We start from the raw sequence: 21,767 nt of genomic DNA on the forward strand, positions 1-21,767 counted from the left end.
GCTTTGAGGGCATTCCATATTGCTCTCAATTCCAGGAAAATTTATCTGATGGAGTATGAAACTCAGTCCAGCCAGCTGAGATGCATCTGTCATTAACACTGCTTTAATTGGAGGAATTTATAAGAGGGCACATTTTGACAGATTCAGTCAATTCCTCCATAAAGACAGTGAATTCCAGAGAGGAAGGATGACAGAAATTATGTCCTAGAGTTTTCCAATAGCCTGTGTTCACTGAGTGCTCAAGGTCTATTGAGCCTGTCTCAAATTGAGAGGTGCCATGTAGCCCAACCATCCTCATTTGCCATGCTGATCCTGCTGACATGTTTGGATTTCTTCCACTATGGACACCAGATTAGTGATCTTCTACTGAGGAAAAAATGCTGCTGTCTGAGTCATGTCTAACAGGGCTCCTATACACTCCAAATGCTATAATGAGCTTAGGTGAGATTTGGGGTAATTTATCACCCTAGTAACGCCAGCACCCAAATAGATGTGTGCACTGATCCTTCTGCCTGCTTCCAAGAAATATTCTTGACTAGCTTATCATCCAAATGGGTAGACACATACATGACCACTCTGCTAAATCCACAAAGCATTCTGTGAATACCCAAGAAGTTGATGCAAAGCCAAAAGGCAGTACAAGGTACAGACAGTTATATCTGCTTGGAAGCTCTCACTTCGCTCTTACAAATGTGATATCAAACAGACCAAAAGAACTTTCTATCAGAAAAAAATTCAAACGGCTATGTTGGATGCACAGAAGCTTTACCGTCAGCTGAATTCCTTACTTGACACTGCTCCTGTTACTTCTCCAAAGGCGGGCATGCCATCAGCGATCCAGTTGGCCGACCATTTCAGGGACAAAATCCTTCTACTTCGGAGCTCTCTCCCTCAAAGCTCCTCCAGTGCTGCTGCCTTCCTTCAAAACCTTGCGCCTGTATATGGCCCTTGCCCAGCTGTCCGTCACTGGTCCACCTTTGAGCCAGTCACTGTGGAGAAGGTCTCTCAGGCCCTTCGCAAATTTTCCCATACGCACTGCAAGCTAGATTGCCGCCCTAACTACCTGATGCAATCGGCGCCGGAATGTTTTGTTGATGACTTTACATCCTATCTGAACTACATGCTCCAATGCAGGCGCTTCCCTGTTGATCACGGCCATATTCTCCTGACGCCTATCCCGACGGACCCGAAATGTGAGCCTAGTATTATTAATAACTACCGCCCTGTAGCTACTATACCATTGCTCGTCAAAACTATGGAAAGCTTGCTGATTATTTGGACAAATTTTCGATTCTTCATGCCTCCCAGTCTGGATTCCGTCCTCACCACAGTACCGAGACAGTACTAGTTACCCTCCTGTCCACCTTTCGGAAAGAGCTGTCTTTTGGTAAAAACATCTTACTTCTTCAGTTTGATATGTTGAGTGCGTTCAACATGGTGGACCAGAACCTCCTCCTCATGTTACTAGCTGAAAATGGTGTTGGAAGTACCGTCTTGGATTGGTTCCGGGAGTTTCTGTCTTGCCAATCCTATAGGGTAAAAGTCCAGTCCTCTATCTCACCTTCCTGGACACCTCGTTGTGGGGTTCCTCAAGGCTCACCCCTTTTGCCTACCCTGTTCAATATCATGCTGATGCCTCTAGCAATGGCCCTTCACAACCGTGGCCTGAATCCCTATATCTATGCTGATGTTGTGACTATCTACATCCCCTTTCGGTCTTCCATAGCCGAAATCTCAGCGGAAATTCAGGACAGTCTCTCCATCATGGTCAATTGGGCTAACACATTCAAATTTAAACTTAATCGGGAAAAAACACAGTGCCTCATCCTATCATGCCAGTTCAAGACGTCTATACCGGCCACGGTTACTACGCAGCACTTCTCCATTCCTGTCGCTGCAAGCTTGAACCTCCTTGGGGTCATTCTGGATCCCCACTTGTCTCTTGACCTTCAAGTCTTGTCCATTACGAAGCGCATGTTCCTGTCCATGAGGTCCCTCCAGCGTATCAAGCATTACCTACCATTTGCCCTATTCAGGTCCCTTATTCATTCCCTTGTCTTGAGCCATTTCGACTACTGCAATGGAATTTACACCAGTTGTAAGGAACATGCCCTTAAGAAGCTCCAGACAGCGCAGAACACGGCGGCGAGGCTGCTATTTGGCAAATCTCAATTTGAGACAGCAACGCCCCTTCGTGAGAAGCTCCACTGGCTCCCGATCAAAGAACGGACTGAATTCAAAGTCTGTGCCCTTGCACACAAGATTATATACGGGGAAACTCCAGCCTACATGTATAGCCTGGTCGACCTCCCACCCAGAAATGCCGTGCAGTCATCTCGCACCTATCTTAATCTCCACTTCCCCAACTGCAGGAACTTAAGATACAAGCTGCTCTTTGCCTCTTCGTTTTGCTTCCTGTGTCTCCATTATTGGAATGCTCTGCCATCAGCGTTAAAAGAGACCTCTGATCACAGCCTATTCAAGAAATCCCTGAAGACCTACCTATGTGATCGTTCATTCTCCTCAGCTGCTTGATCATTTGCATCTCCACCTCATTTCCCTTGCAGTTTTCCCTCCCTTCCCCTTACCTTCTCTTTTCCTCTGCTTTGCACTAGTGCTGTTTGTTGTACTTTTCTCTTAACATTGTGTGCCACATAGAGCCTGCCTTGGTGGGATTATGTGGGATATAACTGTCCACAATAAATAAATAAATTCCTAAAACAAATCTGAAATATTTCCTGTGACTGGGATATATGTGCGGATGAACAAATGACTTCTGATAAACAGATTTCAGAAGTAATACTTTTTTGGAGTTCTGCAGATCATTCAACAGATAGCCTTATTTAGACCCCCCCCCCCCCAATTGTGGATGGTAACTCAGGCTTTAGCAGGTTCTAGATTACTGTAATATCATTTATCTTACTTCTTAGAGGGAGCTATGCAGATTATAATTGATTCAGAATATAGCAGTGAGGCTGTTGGAAGGTCTAAAGTGGCAGATGATGAGACACGATGCTTCAGTCTCTGCTGATATAAGGTCCTTGTGTTAACCTTTAAACTATTTTACAGAGGGATGCACCAGTGATAGTGGGGGAGCTGGTGCATGCTTATTCTCCAGCCTATTCCTTCTGACCTTTATAGGTTCACAGGTTAGTGATAACTTTGCAGAAAATTATGCATTTCCAGACTACATGTAACAGGGCTTAGGAGGGAATAGCTCCAGCCTTATAAGGTACATTACTTCAGGAAACTGAGTTATTGACAAACATTAAAACTTTTCATATTCAAGTAAAGGCAAGTTATTTTTAGACAAGGTTTTAGAGGGAAGAATTAATATGAGGTGGTGATTATATTTATTTATAACTACTTTGTAATGTACATTGATGTTTTATGATTGACTATTTATGCTGTTTTAAGTCATGGTAATGGTATCTGCTAAATTAATTAAATGAAGTCTCAAGAGATTTGCACTGTCATACCAAGTTTTACATACAGTCCATATGGTTTTACACACACACACTCACCTGCAGGAGGAGCAGAAGAGACAGCAGGGGGAGTTGGAGCTGTGAAGCCATCAGCAAGAGGCTGGGCTCCTGCAGTAGCGGCATCTGGGGTGGTGGTAGAGGAGGGTGCAGTAGCAGGAGGGACAGGGGTAGGTGTAGAAGTAACAGGAATGGGAGAAGTGCCAGCAGAGCCAGCAGGGGCTAAGTGAAAAGAGGAGGAAGAGGTGATGTTAATAAGGAAATCATGTTAGCTGAATGAGAAAAGCTTTCAGCATACTTAGGTGTTAGATTATTACATGCCTCCAGGTTAAACAACCTTTTTTAAACCAGTCCAGCTGATTAATATAGTAAAAGGAATAAATCCACAATGGTCAGAGTAAAAAATATTTTTCCTAAGAAGCGCAATAATCTGTGCTAGAGACTTTCCAGGAAAGGCTCAATATGCAAACTGTATGGTTTAGAATTTACTCATATTTACTCCTTACAGCATGGGAAAACTTAAAAAGGCATTTAACCGTAATTAGCTTTTTCCACATGTACTAAAAACAGAAATATACATGAGAATCCTCATATTAGGCACTATATAAATTAAAAATAAAAACATAACTTTACATCACTAAGAATTACTTTTAGAAACTGAAGGTTTCTTATTATCATTATTGCTTCAAGGGTGCTGTAAGTTCAAATATTTTGGCCCAAGTGTAAGCCTGACCTATTTGCTGAACGTAGATCCTTCTGAGAACTAGTATAATAGGGAGGGGGTCAAGTGGGGTGTTAACCTTGCCACCTATCACTAGGTACCCTAAGATGTTAGAAGCATTTGTAACCAAGGAGATTAAACCTCCTGCTAAAACAAACAAAAAAAAACAATCTACCTAAGAGAGAATCAGAAACATTTGTACTATAAAAGGCTCAATACAGGCCGCCAGACACAATTTTAGAAACTATCTACAAACATTTGTAGAAACTTTCCACTGAAATGCAAGGGTTACGAGATCACAGAACTTAGAATCCGTGAATCCAGGCTCTACTTCTCTAACCATCACCCACAACACAATCAGAAACCAAGGTACTATACAGAGTATAAAAACAGAGCTCAGTTACTCCATTTTGCCGCCAGAAAGCAGCCAAAGGCAAACAGCTATTTAAGGTATCCAGTGAATAAAATGTTTGCTCAGCATAGTGGCTTCACAGGAAGGCAAATGGAGCAAAAAAGGGACATTGCTAGGAGTATTTTTGACATGTCCTGCTCTGAACAGTGGAAGAAATATATGAGCTTCATTATTCTATTCCAGACATACAAAGTTGCCCTGCTGAAATCAGTTTATTAAAAAAAAAAAAAAAAAAAGAAGGAACGCTTCACTAAGCATGCTCTAGTTGTGATGTCAGCAATATCTATAGAAAAGAAGCCAAATATGATTGTCCATGTTTCATCATCCAGATACTCATCCAGATACTCTCTGAAACAGGTATGTGCTCCAGTTCCACAGCAATCAACATTGTCAAATTTAAAACACAATTAATGCCCCCTCCCAAACACTGCAATCAGATAACAAAATCACCAATGCCTTTCCAAGCTGCAAGATCGGAGGAATTACTAGCAGGCACAAATGAAAAAATAAAATAAAAGCACAGTCTGTACAATCTTATTCTGCAATCTACAGAATCCTTATTTCATAGCTGTTCAGGTTAAGGCAACGTTCACAAGACACTGGCAAAATACTTTCTCCTTACACACAATGCAATCCTTCACCTCAGCATTGCTAATGACCTCATAATATTTTAACTCACTTCCTCAGAAAACTACAAATCTAGGGGTGCAGATTATTACAGCACATCTGTCACTACAGCTCATCTCCGTCACTACACTGCCCATCCTGTATTTTCAAACATGTCACAATATATATGTATAAAAGGGAAAAGGACGGTGATAGGAGTGTACTACCATCCACCTCGCCAGGATGAGCAGGTAGACGCAGAAATGATAAAAGAACTCAGACGCAAACAAAATGGGCAATGTGATAATAATGGGTGACTTCAATTATCCAAATATAGACTGGGTAAATGTAACCGGGACACGCTAGAGAGGTACAATTCCTTGATGAAATCAAGGACAGCTTTATGGAGCAGCTGGTGCAGGAGCCGACGAGTGAAGGAAAAATTCTAGACTTGGTCCTTAGTGGAGCGCATGATCTAGTGAGGGACGTTATGGTTCTGGGGCCACTTGATAACAGTGATCATAATATGATCAGTTTTAATATCGATCTTGAAGTAACTATACACAGGAAGTCAAACACGTTAGCGTTTAACTTTAAAAAAGGAGACTATGATAAAATGAGAAGAATGGTGGAAAAAAAAAACTTAGGGGGACAACTGAGAGGGTAAAAACTGTACAACAGGCATGGACGCTGTTCAAAAATACCACCCTGGAGGCCCAGGCCAAACATATTCCACTAATTAGAAAAGAAAGACGGAACTCCAAAAACAGCCGGCCTGGTTGAAAAGTGAGGTGAAGGAAGCTATTAGGGCTAAAAGAAATGCCTTCAGAAAATGGAAGAAGGAACCGTCTGAAAACAACAAGAAGCAGCATAAGGAGTGTCAAAGCAAATGCAAGGCGCAGATAAAGAAGGCCAAGAGAGATTATGAAAAAAAGGTAGCATTAGAGGCAAAAAAACATACTAAATTTTTTTTTTGGTATATTAAAAGCAGGAAGCCAGCAAAATAATCGGTTGGGCCGCTGGATGACCAAGGGGTAAAAGGGGTGATCAAGGAAGACAAAGACGTAGCGGAGAGATTGAATGAATTCTTTACTTCGGTCTTCACCGAGGAAGATTTGGGTGGGATACCGGTGTCGGAAATGATATTTCAAGCGGACGGGTCAGAGAAACTTACTGACTTCACGGTAAACCTGGAGGACGTAATGGGGCAGTTCGGCAAACTGAAGAGTAGCAAATCTCCTGGACCGGATGGTGTTCATTCTAGAGTACTGATAGAACTGAAAAATGAGCTTGCGGAGCTACTGCTAGTGATATGCAATTTATCCTTAAAATTGAGCGTGGTACCGGAAGATTGGAGGGTGGACAATGTAACGCCCATTTTTTAAAAAGGTTCCAGGGGAGATCCGGGAAATTATAGACCGGTGAGTCTGACGTTGGTGCTGGGGAAAATGGTAGAGGCTATTATTAAAAACAAAATTACAGAGCACATTCAAGGACATGGATTACTGAGACAGAGTCAGCATGGCTTTTGTGTGGGGAAATCTTGCCTGACCAATTTACTTCAATTCTTTGAAGGAGTAAACAAACATGTGGACAAAGGGGAGCCGGTTGATATTGTATATCTGGATTTTCAAAAGGCGTTTGACAAGGTACCTCATGAAAGGCTACAGAGGAAATTGGAGGGTCATGGGATAGGAGGAAAAGTCCTATTGTGGATTAAAAACTGGTTGAAGGATAGGAAACAGAGAGTGGGGTTAAATGGGTAGTATTCACAATGGAGAAGGGTAGTTAGTGGGGTTCCTCAGGGGTCTGTGCTAGGACCGCTGCTTTTTAATATATTTACTAGCCGTTGAGCCCGTTAAAACGGGCTACTATTGGAATGGGGATTTTCCAAGGCCCCCTCCCCCCCCCCCCGAGGTTGCCACTACCGGTACCCCCCCTCCAGAGTCGCCGCCACCCCTCCACCCGGCCGGGCCCTCTGTTCGCTATTAATTCAACTTACATCGCCGCAGCACGCAGATCAGCTGAGCTCCTGTCAGCCTGGCCTTCCTTCTCTGCCTGTGTCCCGCCCTCGTGTGACGTACCGCCAGCGAGGGCGTGACACAGGCAGGGAAGGAAGGCCGACTGGAGCTCAGCTGATCTGCGTGCTACGGCGATGTAAGTTGAATTAATTGTGATCAGAGGGCCCGGGCCGGGTGGAAGGGTGGCGGCGGCGACCTCGGGGGGGGGGGGAGCGCAGTTTCCCTCTCTGTCCTGCCCCCGTCATCACGTATTGACGCGGGGGCGGGACAGAGAGGGAAGTCTCTACTGCACATTTGCGAGTGAGTTCGGTCACTCGCCGTTTATATGTTTGATAAATGATTTAGAGATGGGAGTAACTAGCGAGGTAATTTAATTTGCTGATGACTCAGTTATTCAAAGTCGTTAACTCGTGACAGAATTGTGAAAAATTACAGAAGGACCTTACGAGACTGGGAGACTGGGCGGCTAGATGGCAGATGACATTTTATGTGAGCAAGTGCAAGGTGATGCATGTGGGAAAAAAGAACCTGCATTATAGCTACGTTATGCAAGGTTCCATGTTAGGAGTTATGGACCAAGAAAGGGATCTGGGTGTCGTCGTCGATAATACACTGAAACCTTCTGCTCAGTGTGCTGCTGCAACTCAGAAAGCGAACAGAATGTTGGGTATTATTAGGAAAGGTATGGAAAACAGGTGTGAGGATGTTATAATGCCGTTATATCGCTCCATGGTGCGACCGCTCCTTGAGTACTGTGTTCAATTGTGGTCGCATCATCTCAAGAAAAATATAGTGGAATTGGAAAAGGTGCAGCGAAGGGCGACTAAAATGATAGCGGGGATGGGACGACTTCCCTATGAAGAAAGACTTAGGAAGCTAGGGCTTTTCAGCTTGGAGAACAGATGGCTGAGAGGAGACACGATATAGGTATACAGTGCTTTTTTTGTGCCGGTACGCAACGGTACGGCGTACCGGCACCTTTTTTTGCCGACACCCCCCCCCCCCCCCCCCCGCGACACTCCGGGCAAGTCCTGCACTTAGTTCTTTTTTTTAAGACTCAGAACGCGCGAACGATGCAGCCGGCAGCAATTGAAAGAGGCTTTCTGGGCTGGCGTCTGCGTCGGAGCTTCCCTCACCCTCTGCGAGTCCCGCGAAACAGGAAGTTGTAACAACGAAGGCGGGACTCGCAGAGGGTGAGGGAAGCTCCGACGCAGACGCCAGCCCAGACAGCCTCTTTCAATCGCTGCCGTCTGCATCGTTCGCACGTTCTGAGTCTTAAAAAAAAAACTAAGTGGAGGACTCGCCCGGAGTGTCGCGGGGGGGGGGGGGAAGGATTGGGGAGAGAGAGAAAGAGGGAAACCAACAGAGGGAAGGATTGGGGGGAAAGAGGGAAACCAACAGAGGGAAGGATTGGGGAGAGAGAGGGAAACCAACAGAGGGAAGGATTGGGGAGAGAGGGGAAAAACAGATGGAAGGATTGGGGAGAGGGGAAAACAGATGGAAGGATGGGGAGAGAGGGGAAAAACAGATGGAAGGATGGGGAGAGAGAGGGAAAACACAGATGGAAGGATTGGGGAGAGAGGGAAAAACAGATGGAAGGATGGGGAGAGAGAGGGAAAACAGATGGAAGGATGGGGAGAGAGAGGGGGAAAAACAGATGGAAGGATGGGGAGAGAGAGGGGGAAAAACAGATGGAAGGATGGGGAGAGAGAGAGGGAAAACGGAAGGATGGGGAGAGAAAGAGGGAAGACGCTGGATGGAAGAATGCAGAAAGAAATAGGGGAGACACTGGAAGGATGGGGAGAGAAAGCAGAGCTGCTGGATGGAAAAGGGGAATAGAGAAAGACTGGAGAATAAGAGGAAGGGGCATGGGGAGAACAAGGGTGAGGAAAAGATGAAAAGCCACAGGTAGATGAAGGAAATTAAAGAATGGATAGTAAGAATGAATTAAATCTGGACAGAGAGAGAGCCTGAAAAATATTGAAGAAAGCAAAGAAAAAGGAGACAAAAATGACAAATGGCACAGAAGAGTTAAGCGAAAACAAAGGAAAGCAGAATCACAGACTGGGACCAATATGGAAAGAAAAACAGTCACCAGACAACAAAGGTAGAAAAAAATCATTTTATTTTCATTTTAGTGTTTGTAATATGTCCAATTTGAGAATTTACATTGGCTGTCTTATTTTGCACTGGGTATACTGGAGCTGTAAGAGCTTACAGAGATTATTTATCATGAAAAAAAATCACGTTATTTTTTTCTCCTATAGTACTATAATATTTTCAATGATGTCTGTTTATATGCGCCATGGCTGGTATAGGGGGTGTGGTTAATGTGGGTGTGGCTATCATAGGGGTGGGGCCATATGTGGTGACCCCGCCCATAATGAGTACCAGCACCTTTTTTTCTACAAAAAAAGCACTGTAGGTATATAAAATAATGAGTGGAGTGGAGTGGAGTGGAACAGGTAGATGTGAAGCATCTGTTCACGCTTTCCAAAAATACTAGGACTAGGGGACATGCGATGAAACTACAGTGTAGTAAATTTAAAACAAATCGGAGAAAATGTTTCCTCACCCAATGCATAATTAAACTCTGGAATTCGTTGACAGAGAACGTGGTGAAGGCGGTTAGCTTGGCAGAGTTGGCAGAGTTTAAAAAGGGGTTAGACGGTTTCCTAAAGGACAAGTCCATAAACCGCTACTAAATGGACTTGGGAAAAATCCACAATTCCGGGAATAACATGTATAGAATGTTTGTACGTTTGGGAAGCTTGCAGGTGCCCTTGGCCTGGATTGGCCGCTGTCGTGGACAGGATGCTGGGCTCGATGGACCCTTGGTCTTTTCCCAGTGTGGCATTACTTATGTACTTATGTACATGGGAGTTCCACCTTTTGGTTCCATACTGCCGTCTAGACTAGAATGCTCTGCATATTGCCTGCTTTCCACAGATGCATTTCACTACTTGCAAATATAAACATGACATATACAGACATATCTATAAGCCAGAGAATGACTTGTCAAACCAATCTTCATGATCCTTCTCTAGAACCAGATGTTTGAAATTACAAACAGCATAAGAAGCCTCTAAAGTTGTGTCTAGACAGCATTAATGAACCTGGGCCCTTTAAATACTACATGCTACCTTACTGGTGGTGTGAGACAGTATAAAAGGTAAAATTATGTATCATACCTGATAATTTTCTTTCCATTAATCATAGCTGATCAATCCATAGACTGGTGGGTTGTGTCCATCTACCAGCAGGTGGAGATAGAGAGCAAACTTTTGCCTCCCTATATGTGGTCATGTGCTGCCGGAAACTCCTCAGTATGTCGATATCAAAGCTCCATCCGCAGGACTCAGCACTTAGAGAATTACACCCACGAAGGGACACTCTGCCCAGCTCACCACCGCCGAAACGGGGGAGGGGAATTAACCCAGCTCATCCCCACACAAGTGGGGGAGGGGAATCCGTCCAGCTCATCCCCGCGGAGCGGGGGAGGGACACCACACCCGCCGATGCGGGGGGATCTGGCTTATCCTGCAACCGCAACCGCGGGAGGAGCTGACTGACCCTAACACCGCCGAAGCGGGAGGGGTACAAAGCTGCCCTACAGCCGCACGAAGCGGGAGGGAGTGCCGGCAGAATTTAAATCTCAATCCAGCCCCGTAAAACGGAGGGGAGAGGAATGCAGCAGCTCACTGTAACACAAACTCGTCTCAACTCTTGAAGAATCCAAGTGAAAGAAGAACTTGAACACGAAGTCCTCCTGAAGTAACTGAAGGCTAAACTTGAACCTAAAATTCAACCAGAATATAAACAGTACAGATATCTGGGAGGGGCTATGGATTGATCAGCTATGATTAATGGAAAGAAAATTATCAGGTATGATACATAATTTTACCTTCCATATCATCAAGCTGATCAATCCATAGACTGGTGGGATGTACCGAAGCAGTACTCACCCAGGGCGGGACATAGAAATCCCTGACCGCAACACTGAAGCTCCAAACCGGGCCTCCGCCCGAGCAGCCACAGCCAAGCGGTAATGCCTGGCAAAGGAATGGGCCTTCCCCGCGGCCACCTAGGCCGCTGCAATGGCTTCCTTGCCCATCTTGCCACTGTAGGCTTAGAATCCTGCAGACCCTTACGAGGACCTGTAAACAGGACAAACAGATGATCCGATTTCCGGAAATCATTGGTCACCTCCAAGTATCTGATGATGACTCGTCTCACATCCAGAAATTGAGAGCAGAGTATTCCTCTGGGTAGACCTCCCTACGAAAGGAAGGGAGACAGAGCTGCTGAATCACATGGAAGCGAAAAACAATCTTGGGCAGGAAGGAAGGCACTGTGCGAATAGTCACTCCTGCCTCAGTGAACTGCAGAAAAAGCTCTCGACATGAGAGTGCCTGGAGCTCGGAAACTCTTCTGGCTGAAGTGGTAGCCACCAAAAAGACTGCTTTCAACGTCAGGTCTTTCAGAGATGCCCTCGACAAGGGTTCAAAAGGCGGCTTCTGCAATGCTCTTAGCACCAGATTGAGATTCCATGCAGGCACCACTGAGTGCAGAGGAGGGTGCAGGTGATTAACTCCCTTGAGAAAGCGCACCACATCTGGCTGCGAAGCCAGGGAAGCACCCTTCAGGCCCCTGAAGCAAGCCAGAGCCGCTACCTGAACTTTCAGGGAACTGAGCGACAGGCCTTTGTCCAGACCGTCTTGCAGGAACGCCAACACTGAAGAAATTGGAGCAGTGAAGGGAGAAAGTGAGCCTGCTTCACACCACGCTGCAAAGATACGCCAAACCCTGGCGTAAGCAGTAGAAGTAGAGCGCTTCCTCGCTCTCAGCATAGTGGCGATGACCTTGTCTGAGAAGCCCTTCTTTCTCAGACGCTGCCGCTCAATAGCCAGGCCGTAAGACCAAAGGGGGAGGGATCCTCCATCACCACGGGACCCTGATGTAACAGGCCCTGCTCCACTGGCCGCCGCAGAGGATCGCCGACTGAGAGCCTGATCAAGTCCGCATACCAGGGACGTCTGGGCCAATCCGGACCCACCAGGATTACCCTGCCGGGATGCTTTGCCACCCGGTCTAGCACCCTGCCCAACATGGGCCAGGGCGGGAACACATAGAGAAGCTCTTGTGTCGGCCACTGTTGGAGAAGAGCATCTACTCCCAGGGATCGAGGGTCCCGTCCTCTGCTGAAAAAACGCGGCACTTGGCAATTGGCCGATGACGCCATCAGATCTAGGCTCGGCTGGCCCCAGCGCTTCGTGATGCCCAAGAACGCCTGAGCAGATAGCTGCCACTCTCCGGGCTCCAAGGTATGGCGACTGAGAAAGTCCGCCTTGACATTCATGACTCCGGCAATGTGGGCCGCTGACAGCTGTTCCAGGTTCGCTTCCGCCCACTGGCATAGATTCATGGCCTCCTTGGCTAGAGGGGCGCTCTTGGTACCTCCCTGGCGGTTGACATAGGCCACAGCCGTGGCATTGTCCGACAGGACCCGTACAGGCTTCAACACCAGTACCGGGATGAACTCCAACAACACCAACCGAATGGCTCTGAGTTCCAGGAGGTTGATAGACCACTTGCCTCTGCAGGAGACCAGAGCCCCTGCGCTGTCCTTCCCAAGCAGTGGGCTCCCCAGCCCATTAAAGAGGCGTCTGTCGTGACAACAATCCACTCCGGGGTCACCAGAGGCATTCCTGCAGACAACTTGTCTGTCTGCGTCCACCAGCTCAGCGCCTTGCGCACTGCTGGGTCCAAGGGAAGGCGCACAGCATAATCCTCCGACATCGGAGTCCAGCGCAGCAGCAGAGATTGTTGTAGTGGTCTCATATGAGCCCTGGCCCAGGGCACTACTTCCATCGTGGCCGTCATAGAGCCCAACAGCTGCACATAGTCCCAAGCCCGAATAGGAGAGGCTACTAGGAACTGGTCCACCTGAGCCTGAAACTTGACAATCCGATTGTCTGGCAGGAACACTCTGCCCACTTGGGTGTCGAATCGAACTCCCAGATACTCCAGGGACTGAGTCGGGCGCAGCTGGCTTTACTCCCAGTTGATGATCCACCTCAGGGAGCTCAAAAGAGCAACCACCCAGTTCACAGCTTTGCCGCACTCTGCATAAGAGGGGGCTTGGATCAACCAGTCGTCCAGATAAGGATGGACTTGAACTCCTTCCTTCCTCAGGAAGGCCGCGAAGACCACCATTACTTTGGAGAAGGTCCGCGGAGCAGTAGCCAACCCGAACGGGAGGGCTCTGAACTGGAAGTGTCGGCCCATTACTGCAAAACGCAGAAAGCGTTGATGAGGAGGCCAGATGGGAATATGCAAGTACGCTTCCTTGATGTCCAAGGATGCCAGGAACTCTCCTGCCTTCACTGCCGCTATAACAGAGCGGAGGGTCTCCATGCGAAAGTGCCGAACTTTCAAGGCCCAATTGACCCCTTTGAGGTCGAGGATAGGCCGTACAGAACCTCCTTTCTTTGGTATCACAAAGAAAAAGGAGTAACATCCCTTGCCAAGCTGCTTTTCTGGCACCGGAACGACCGCCCCCAGGCGGATCAGATTGTCAAGGTCTGCTGCACTACCACAGCTTTGACCGGAGACTTGCAGGGAGAGAGTACAAACCCGTCTTTTAAGGGTCGGCAGAACTCTAGCTTGTAGCCGTCTCAGATGACTTCCAGCGCCCAAGCGTCTGAAGTTATTGTGGTCCACTCGCCCATAAACGAGGACAGCCGTCCTCCAATCTGCACTGGGGCGTGGACCAAGGCCCCGTCATTGGGTACGAGACCCTGGGGGAGGACCGGAGGGAGCACCTCCGGGACGGCGGTCTCTGCGAAAGGAATGCTGCTTGGGGGAGAGGTTCCTCTTGAAGGAAGAGGGGGCAGAGGAGCCCGACCTGCCCGGGCGGTACCGACGGGCTTCCTGAAACCGTCCTCTGGAGGTACCAGGGCGAGTACTAGCCCGAGCCCTGACCTCTGGTAACTTCTTGCCCTTAGACGTGCCGAGATCGGTCACGATTTTGTCCAGCTCGACCCCAAAGAGCAGCTTGCCTTTAACCCTAGAACGCATGACGTTAAAAATATACATATTAACGTCATGGGGGCCTTTTAGGCCCCCATGCACATAATGTAGAAAAACACACTTAAATAACTTTCACAAGTTTATTTCAAAATTGCTCAATAAAATATGAATAGTGGACAACATTTTAATTATAATTTTTCACAGAAAACACCAAAAAATCTTTTTTTTCCCAAATTTCATGCAAAGACATGAAAACACACAAAAATGCATAGAAATCTATAGCAAACTAGCTGCAGCTACATTTTTATTCTAACTTTCTTTTCTATTATATTAGTCTTCCAAACAATTCTGACATGTTATTTTTTCAGAAGAGTGTTCTTTGCAAACAGTTTCCTTACAAGTGGAACAATATCGCTCAGTTTTCCTCTCTATGTTTCTTGGACACATGAAACAACGCTTTCGTTTTCTTTCTCCTGGCTCTGGAGTAATCTGAAACTGTACGCCACACCGTTTCATTGCTTCTTTAGTTTTCTTTGGCAAGCATTTCAAGTCGCTTCGCTCTATCATGTGAGGTATTACAAGTTCATGACAAAGGTCCTTCAAGAATAAGCGTCTCCTGTCCTTCCTCTGTGCATGAAATTCAGGATGAATTTCTGTATAAATAATGAATGAATTTAGGGCTGCTACATCAAGCATATTTGAAAATAGTACTACAGGCCATCGTTTTGTTTGCCTCTTACACGAATATTCTCCCACCATCTCATCCATTTTATCTACACCTCCTTTTGTTGCATTGTAATGCAGGATGATTTCTGGTTTCAATTTTTGGTTATTGCTGTCAACACTGCAATCGTGATGCATGGTACTGAGTAAAATTACAGATTTCTCCTTCTTTGCCTTGTAAGATACCAAAGTCGCTTTGTTATTGAATCCAAAGACACTCTCATAAAGTGCTCGCTGACGATTGTGTTTGAGTGCTGCTGGAATTTCTCGTCTGTTTTGCTTTATAGTACCAACAAGTGTAATAGCTTTTGCAAGCAGAAAATTGCCTAGTTCAACATTGGTGAAATAATTGTCCATGGTGATGTTTCTACCTGAATTGAATATTGGAACAGCAAGAGTTTTGACTATTTCAGACCCCAGATCCTTCTGTACTGGTGCACCAACCTCTTTGCCACAGTAGATTACGCCATTTATGCCATAATAATTTGCAGAATCACACATCCAGAAGATTTTTATACCGTACTTGGCTGGCTTGCTGGGCATGTATTGTATGAATTTGCAGCGTCCTCTGAACGGTACAAGTTGCTCATCTACAGTAACATTAGTACTAGGATTGTAAAGTTTTGTGCAATTTTTGATAAATATGTTCCAGATATAACTGATAGGGGCTAATTTGTCTGTTTCAAACCTCGCTGCACGAGTTCGCTTATCATCAAAGCGAATGATCCTTCTAATTTCCTCATATCTGCCCACTGACATTGTCGCCTTATAGTGTGGATCAGAAAGTGGGTCCAGAAATAATTCTCGTATTGGGACATCATACGATTTTTGACTCCCTGCCAGCAGGAAAAGTCCAATATATGCATAAAGTTCCTCTTTTGAGATTTTTCCAGGACTTATTTTTTGCTGAAGCGATACGTCTTCCTTCTAGGTTTGAACATAATAGGACCTCTTCTGCAATATTGTCAGAAAAATAAGTACAGAATACATCTTTAGGGGTAAAGTAACTGGGACTTCCCACAGCTCCTTGAGCCTGTCTCACAATATTGTGTATTGGAGTACGTCCGACTAATGTAGGATTACTGTCCCAAAAAACATTCGTTTTGGATGTTCTACTTATCACTTCTTGAGGATCCACTAGATTCACTTCTTCATCATCAGAAGAATCACTGGATGAGGATGTTTGATTAGCTGGTGGCAGATATTCTTCATCAGACAAAGATAGTTCACTTTCATCATCGCTTTGAAACATAATCGCTTCAATCTCTTGGTCAGTCAGACACTTGGAGGAAGACTGTGCCATTGCTGACTAGATGTTAGAAAATGAAACAGATTTCCTCTCAACAGCTTATCTTATCACAGGTCCTTCAGCAATTAGCTCACAGTGTATACTGTCCTCAGTGTTCAGAGGACCTGAGGTGATGTCATGGCCTTATCACTCCCTCCAAAAATCACATGACATCCTCACATGTTATTATCCACACCCTGGCCCCTCCACCAGCATTACTGAGTACAAATAAAGTAACTTGAGACACAAACACTTCTGAGAACATGATAAAAACAGCGGGGGCCTAAAAGGCCCCCAATTCGTACAGATGTAGTTTTCACCAAACAAGCATTGTTACACCATAATGCCTATGAAAAAAAATTATATGAACAACTGGATATTATCAACAATGACATACTTGAGTAATACCTTGAGTTTCAAAATTCTAACTAAAGTAATTTTGCAGATAATAGCAAAAATGTAAGCATGGGGGCCTAAAAGGCCCCCAATATGCGTTCTAGGGTTAAAAGGCAATCTAGCCAGGCGGGATTTAGAGGCGTGGTCAGCAGACCAATGTTTCAGCCAAAGCCACCGCCGCGCAGAGATTGTCTGAGCCATACCTTTAGCTGAGGCCCTCAAGACATCATACAGCAAGTCTGCCAAATAGGCTAAGCCCGATTCCAGGGCCGGCCAATCAGCCCTCAAGGAAAGATCCGAGGGGAAAGCCCGCTGCACACCATAGTCAGGCACGCCCTGGCCACATAGGAGCCGCAAATTGAGGCCTGCAAACTTAAAGCAGCTGCCTCAAAGGACGACCTTAAGGCCGCCTCCAATCTTCTGTCTTGGGCGTCCTTTAGGGCCGTGCCAACTTCCACCGGCAACGCCGTTTTCTTAGTCACCGCAGTGATTAAAGAATCCACGGTAGGCCACAGATAGGCCTCACGTTCACTTTCAGTCAAAGGATAGAGGCGGGACATAGCCCTAGCCACTTTAAGGCTCGCTTCCGGGACATCCCATTGAGCCGCAATTAAGGTGTGCATGGCATCATGCACGTGGAAGGTTCTAGGCGGGCGCTTCGTCCCCAGCATAATGGCAGAGCCAACAGGGGCTGAGGGAGAGACGTCCTCCGGAGAGGAAATCTTCAAAGTGTCCATGGCCTGTACCAACAGGTTGGACAAATCCTCTGAGCTAAAAAGCCGCGCTGCAGAGGGGTCATCCGCTCCATCCGAGCGGGGATCCGTCTCCTCCAAGGAATCCGCAAAGGACCGTTGGGAGACCTCAGATACGCTGCCCTCATCTACATCGGAGGAGACAAAGTCCTCCAAGGCCTGGGAATCAACCCGAGGGCGTTTACCTCTGGGAACCTCAACCTCTTTACCAGACGAGGGAGCAGGGGCAGCGTTTTGCATAAGGAACCTCAACCTCTTTACCAGACGAGGGAGCAGGGGCAGCGTTTGCATAAGGAAGGCCTGATGCAGCAGCAAAACAAACTCGGGGGAGAAACCCCCCAGACTGTGTACTTCCGCAGCCTGGGCAACAGCCCTAGACGCACCCTCAACCGGCGCTCGCAAGAGCGGGGGAGAGACATGCTGCGCATCCAAAATGGTGTCCGGCGCGACACTCCGCGAAGGAGCCGCGCGGGAAGAACGGCGCTTAAATTTAGCCGCTTTTGTGCCGTCGCCCAAATTAAGGGCGTTCATGGCATTAATGTCTCCAACCTCAAGGGCGGCCCAAGAAGAAGCCGTCCGAGCCGCGTGGCCGGCCAAGATGGCGGAGGCGAGGAGCGGGGGATGGGCGTTTATGGCGGGAAAAATCGCCACGCCGGAGGAAGGACCGGGACCATTCATCGGCCACGAAACTGTCACTCAACAAGGGCGAATCAGGCTTTAAGACCCCCGCATCCCCTCTAGAAGCGCCCAAGCGATCCGGGGAGCGACTCTTTCCGCCCTCGCCCTCCGACGCCATATGCCACGTGGAGATAAATCGGGGAACCCCCTGCCCGCTATAAAAAGGTAAAAATTACCTGCTGTCCGCTCCGAGCTGTAACGACCTGGTGTCCCAGTGAGTAGCTGCAATAAACGTTTAAATAAACGTCGAAATAAACGCCTTTAAGGACGTTCAAAATTTTTTTTTTTTTTTTTTTTTTTAACGGAGCCAGCGGGAGGGGGGAGAAAAGGAGGGACCTGGCACCACCAGGTTTGCACTTGCTCAAGAAGAGCCCTCAACCCCAGGCACTCAACAAAACCTAAAAATTAGGCTTGGAGGCCTAGCCAGAGCTGCTGCTGTGTGTGACCACCATCTGCTGAGATAGAGAACATACTGAGGAGTTTCCGGCAGCACATGACCACATATAGGGAGGCAAAAGTTTGCTCTCTATCTCCACCTGCTGGTAGATGGACACAACCCACCAGTCTATGGATTGATCAGCTTGATGATATGGAAACAAAGTTTACTTATTTGTACTGCTTATGGTTGAATGAGAACTCTCAGGAATACAAAGGACCAGCTGTGACTAATGGAAGTCAGTTACACTGAGTTTTCAGTTACACTGAGTTTTCACTGCACATGTTTGTCTATACAGCATGCCTGTTTGATATCTATGTTCTTTATTCTCCAACAGTTCCCCAACAGTATAAAGTCTTGACCTGCCAGAGGTTTAAACAAACAGTGTTTCGGTGTAAAGCCTTCCTCAGGGGTCACCAAAACTATCAAAGCTTCTCTCTCCCAAGACTCCTGTGGCTGAGCTTCTCTTTCACCAAGACTCCTGTCTTGTCTAGTTATAGGGGTTTTTGCTATAACTGGAATGAACAGCAAAACTTCAATAAAGGATGACTCAGCATGGTACCATGTATCGGCACACAGCTTGTGGGTCACACTCTCCAGGTCCCAAGTGTTAGAGATCTGCACAACAAGTCACAGACTTCATGCTTATGAAGCTGCTGTTTCTGACATACTTTGGATTCTATCACTATCAGTTTGACGTCTGCTAGCTTTGTTAGTTTTGGTAAGCCCTGAAGGCGGCTTTACGCCGAAACATGGCCTGTGTAGGGTCAGGCTTATTTAAGCCTCTGGCGGGTCAAGACTTTATACTGTTGGTAAACTGTTGGAGAATAAATAATTTTTAGAAGCTTGGACTTCATTTTCATTTGATTCTTCTGGAATATTCTTCTTCCACCCTCTTTGTGCTCTTGGCTTTTTTGTAGAAGCTTGTTGCCCTTCCTTTTGATTGTGGTATCTATTTTAACCAGCCTTACACTCCCCCTCCTTCTACTCCTCTGTTGTGCCTGCTTGAGCACACTATAGAACAGTTTCCTATGCACACTTTGGGCATGGTCCTCTCTTGCATGAAATGGAAAAGCACATACTTCAATGATTGCTTTCTTGGTCACATTTTGTGTCTTCCCTTTTTCTTGTATTCTGCCTTTGGATTTCCATTCTTTGTTCTTGATCCTTATTGTGACAAACTCCCTGATTATTCACCCACTCTCAACATGTGTGGTGAGCAGGACACTAGCTTAGGGCAATTGTATTCCCTGGGGAGCAAGGGGAGGGATCTCTCCCATTTGGATATCTAGCTATGTTATGTTTTCCCCTGCTTTGTATCTAATGCTTGATGATTTCCCTGGGAGGCTTTCCTTTTTCTCTTTCTGCCTTGTTCAAACAAGCATGTATTTTACTCTTTCACAACAGGAGGCAGAAGTAGCTGTCTTCTTCTAGAGATTGGACATTTGCATGCCACTGAAGAAGATTTTCACCCCCAGTTCATGCACTCTTTCTGGTAAGAGGTAACAAGTTTAACTCTTATCGTTCCCATTTTTATTTTTTAATAAAGAATGTTTGTGTAATTTTTGCTTGGTGACTTTGGTGGAATGTATAGGAGGGCGTCACCTCCTGCTTACTATGAATCTGTTTATTTCAGATCTTGTGAATATCTTTGCAAAGAGTTTAAAAATAGACTGAATTGCCTAATATTGCCTTTTACAAAAGTATTCAGAAAAACTTAATATTTGCCTATTTGCTTCCTAGAGGCCAAAATTGTCAGGGTGGATTGATCTGTTAAATCGTCCACTCTGGAACTGGAAACTTGCAACCATAGGATTTTTTTTTCACACCACTGTACAGTAATATAATCCTTTTACTCTATGAACCAGGCTGGAGGTTAAAAAGAAGGCAGTATTGATTCACCAATCTAGGAAACATAGAAGACAGAAGAACGAAGCATGTTAAGGTAAAAGCTATCCTTGTTCCAAACAAATTCCATATTTTGATAGGAGGAAAATGTATTAATACAACAGAATGAATAAACTAAAGCTGGAAAACCAATCCATTAATACTGTCTGCATTATTCATTTGAAATTTGTCAATGGATTTTATTTTCTATTAAAAACCAGTATGATATATAGTAACAAAATAGACTCTTGAAAGATTAAGTTAAAGCTATGGTCTGTATATAATAAAAATTCTTCCGACTTAGCAAACCAAAAAATCAAAAATTATTCTGGCCAAACATTGTTTTCCAAATTACAGTCCAGGGGAATCTACGACAGATCTTGTTTTCAGGGTAAACAAATAGCAGCACGTGTGCGCAAATATGATAGTGTAAATATAAAGAAAATCAGATCCATTTTTCATGTGGACTTGTTTATGTCAGAGAAGAAAAACACATTGGCATTTTTTTTTCTGTCTATGGAGGTGCTCACAGGTCTTTTACACCGCATTGTTAAATAAACCTAAGATAGCAGCTGCACTGATTCATTGCAAATCTTTAAAACAGTAGTACGAGAAACATTTTTTAGATATGTACTTTATGTTATGGCTTATGTTTTGGAAATATCAATGTTTGCTAATTCCTTAAAATTAAGATATCAAGAAAATAACTTGTTTACCTGGATAAACGCTTGGAGGAGATGGGGTGGGAACAGCGATAGGAACACCAACACTACCACTTCCACTGTTCTCTCGACTGCTGCTTCGGCTACTTGGATGACTTCCACCACTGCTCCCACTGCTACTAAAGTAATTGAGGGAAAAGCAAGGTATATAATACTTTCTTATGGCCAGAAGTTTTTACCAAGCTTACATATTAAAATTTTTCACTTTCCTACCAGTTGGTTTCTTAACCTAAAGTTGACAGATTATAAGAGGATGTTAACAATGTGGGCTACCATTAAGAGAGATTATTTTAATACAAGTCATGCTATTTTAGCACAGGGTCTCATTTTATGTAAGGAGATCCTGTACTTAAAAATAAATAAATAAATCACACAGTGTGTGGTAAAAACTCGATGATAACTTTCTCCTATAGCTTTTATGCTTCCTGTAATGTTACCTAAAATCTGCAGCTAGCCAGTCAACTTAGACCACTGGTGACTCATTCCAACATTACTGTTTCTATTGCCAGCTCAACAATCATCATGTGACTCAGCAACAACACTATATTATCATGTACAAAAGAGTGGGTGATATGGCACTAGCTATATTATACATCCCTTGTACAAATCAT

At 45.5% G+C, this 21,767-nt stretch overlaps 1 protein-coding gene across 4 annotated transcripts in view; it reads right to left on the reverse strand.

Moving 5' to 3' along the window:
• ABI2 (abl interactor 2) overlaps positions 1-21,767 on the reverse strand; it is a 304,672-nt gene that overhangs the window by 110,615 nt on the left and 172,290 nt on the right. For 2 of the 4 annotated variants that reach the window (XR_003942794.1, XM_030209245.1), the window contains exon 6: positions 21,151-21,275. Coding sequence is in view for 3 of the 4 variants with exons in the window: in XM_030209245.1 (XP_030065105.1) it covers positions 21,151-21,275 (125 nt within the window). In the remaining variant the exon portion in view is untranslated. The remainder of the gene's footprint in view (positions 1-21,150; positions 21,276-21,767) is intronic. The other 2 variants (XM_030209247.1, XM_030209246.1) reach the window with 1 other exon arrangement.

Source organism: Microcaecilia unicolor, chromosome 7 (assembly GCF_901765095.1).
Source record: "Microcaecilia unicolor chromosome 7, aMicUni1.1, whole genome shotgun sequence".
In the NCBI taxonomy this organism is placed as follows: domain Eukaryota; kingdom Metazoa; phylum Chordata; class Amphibia; order Gymnophiona; family Siphonopidae; genus Microcaecilia; species Microcaecilia unicolor.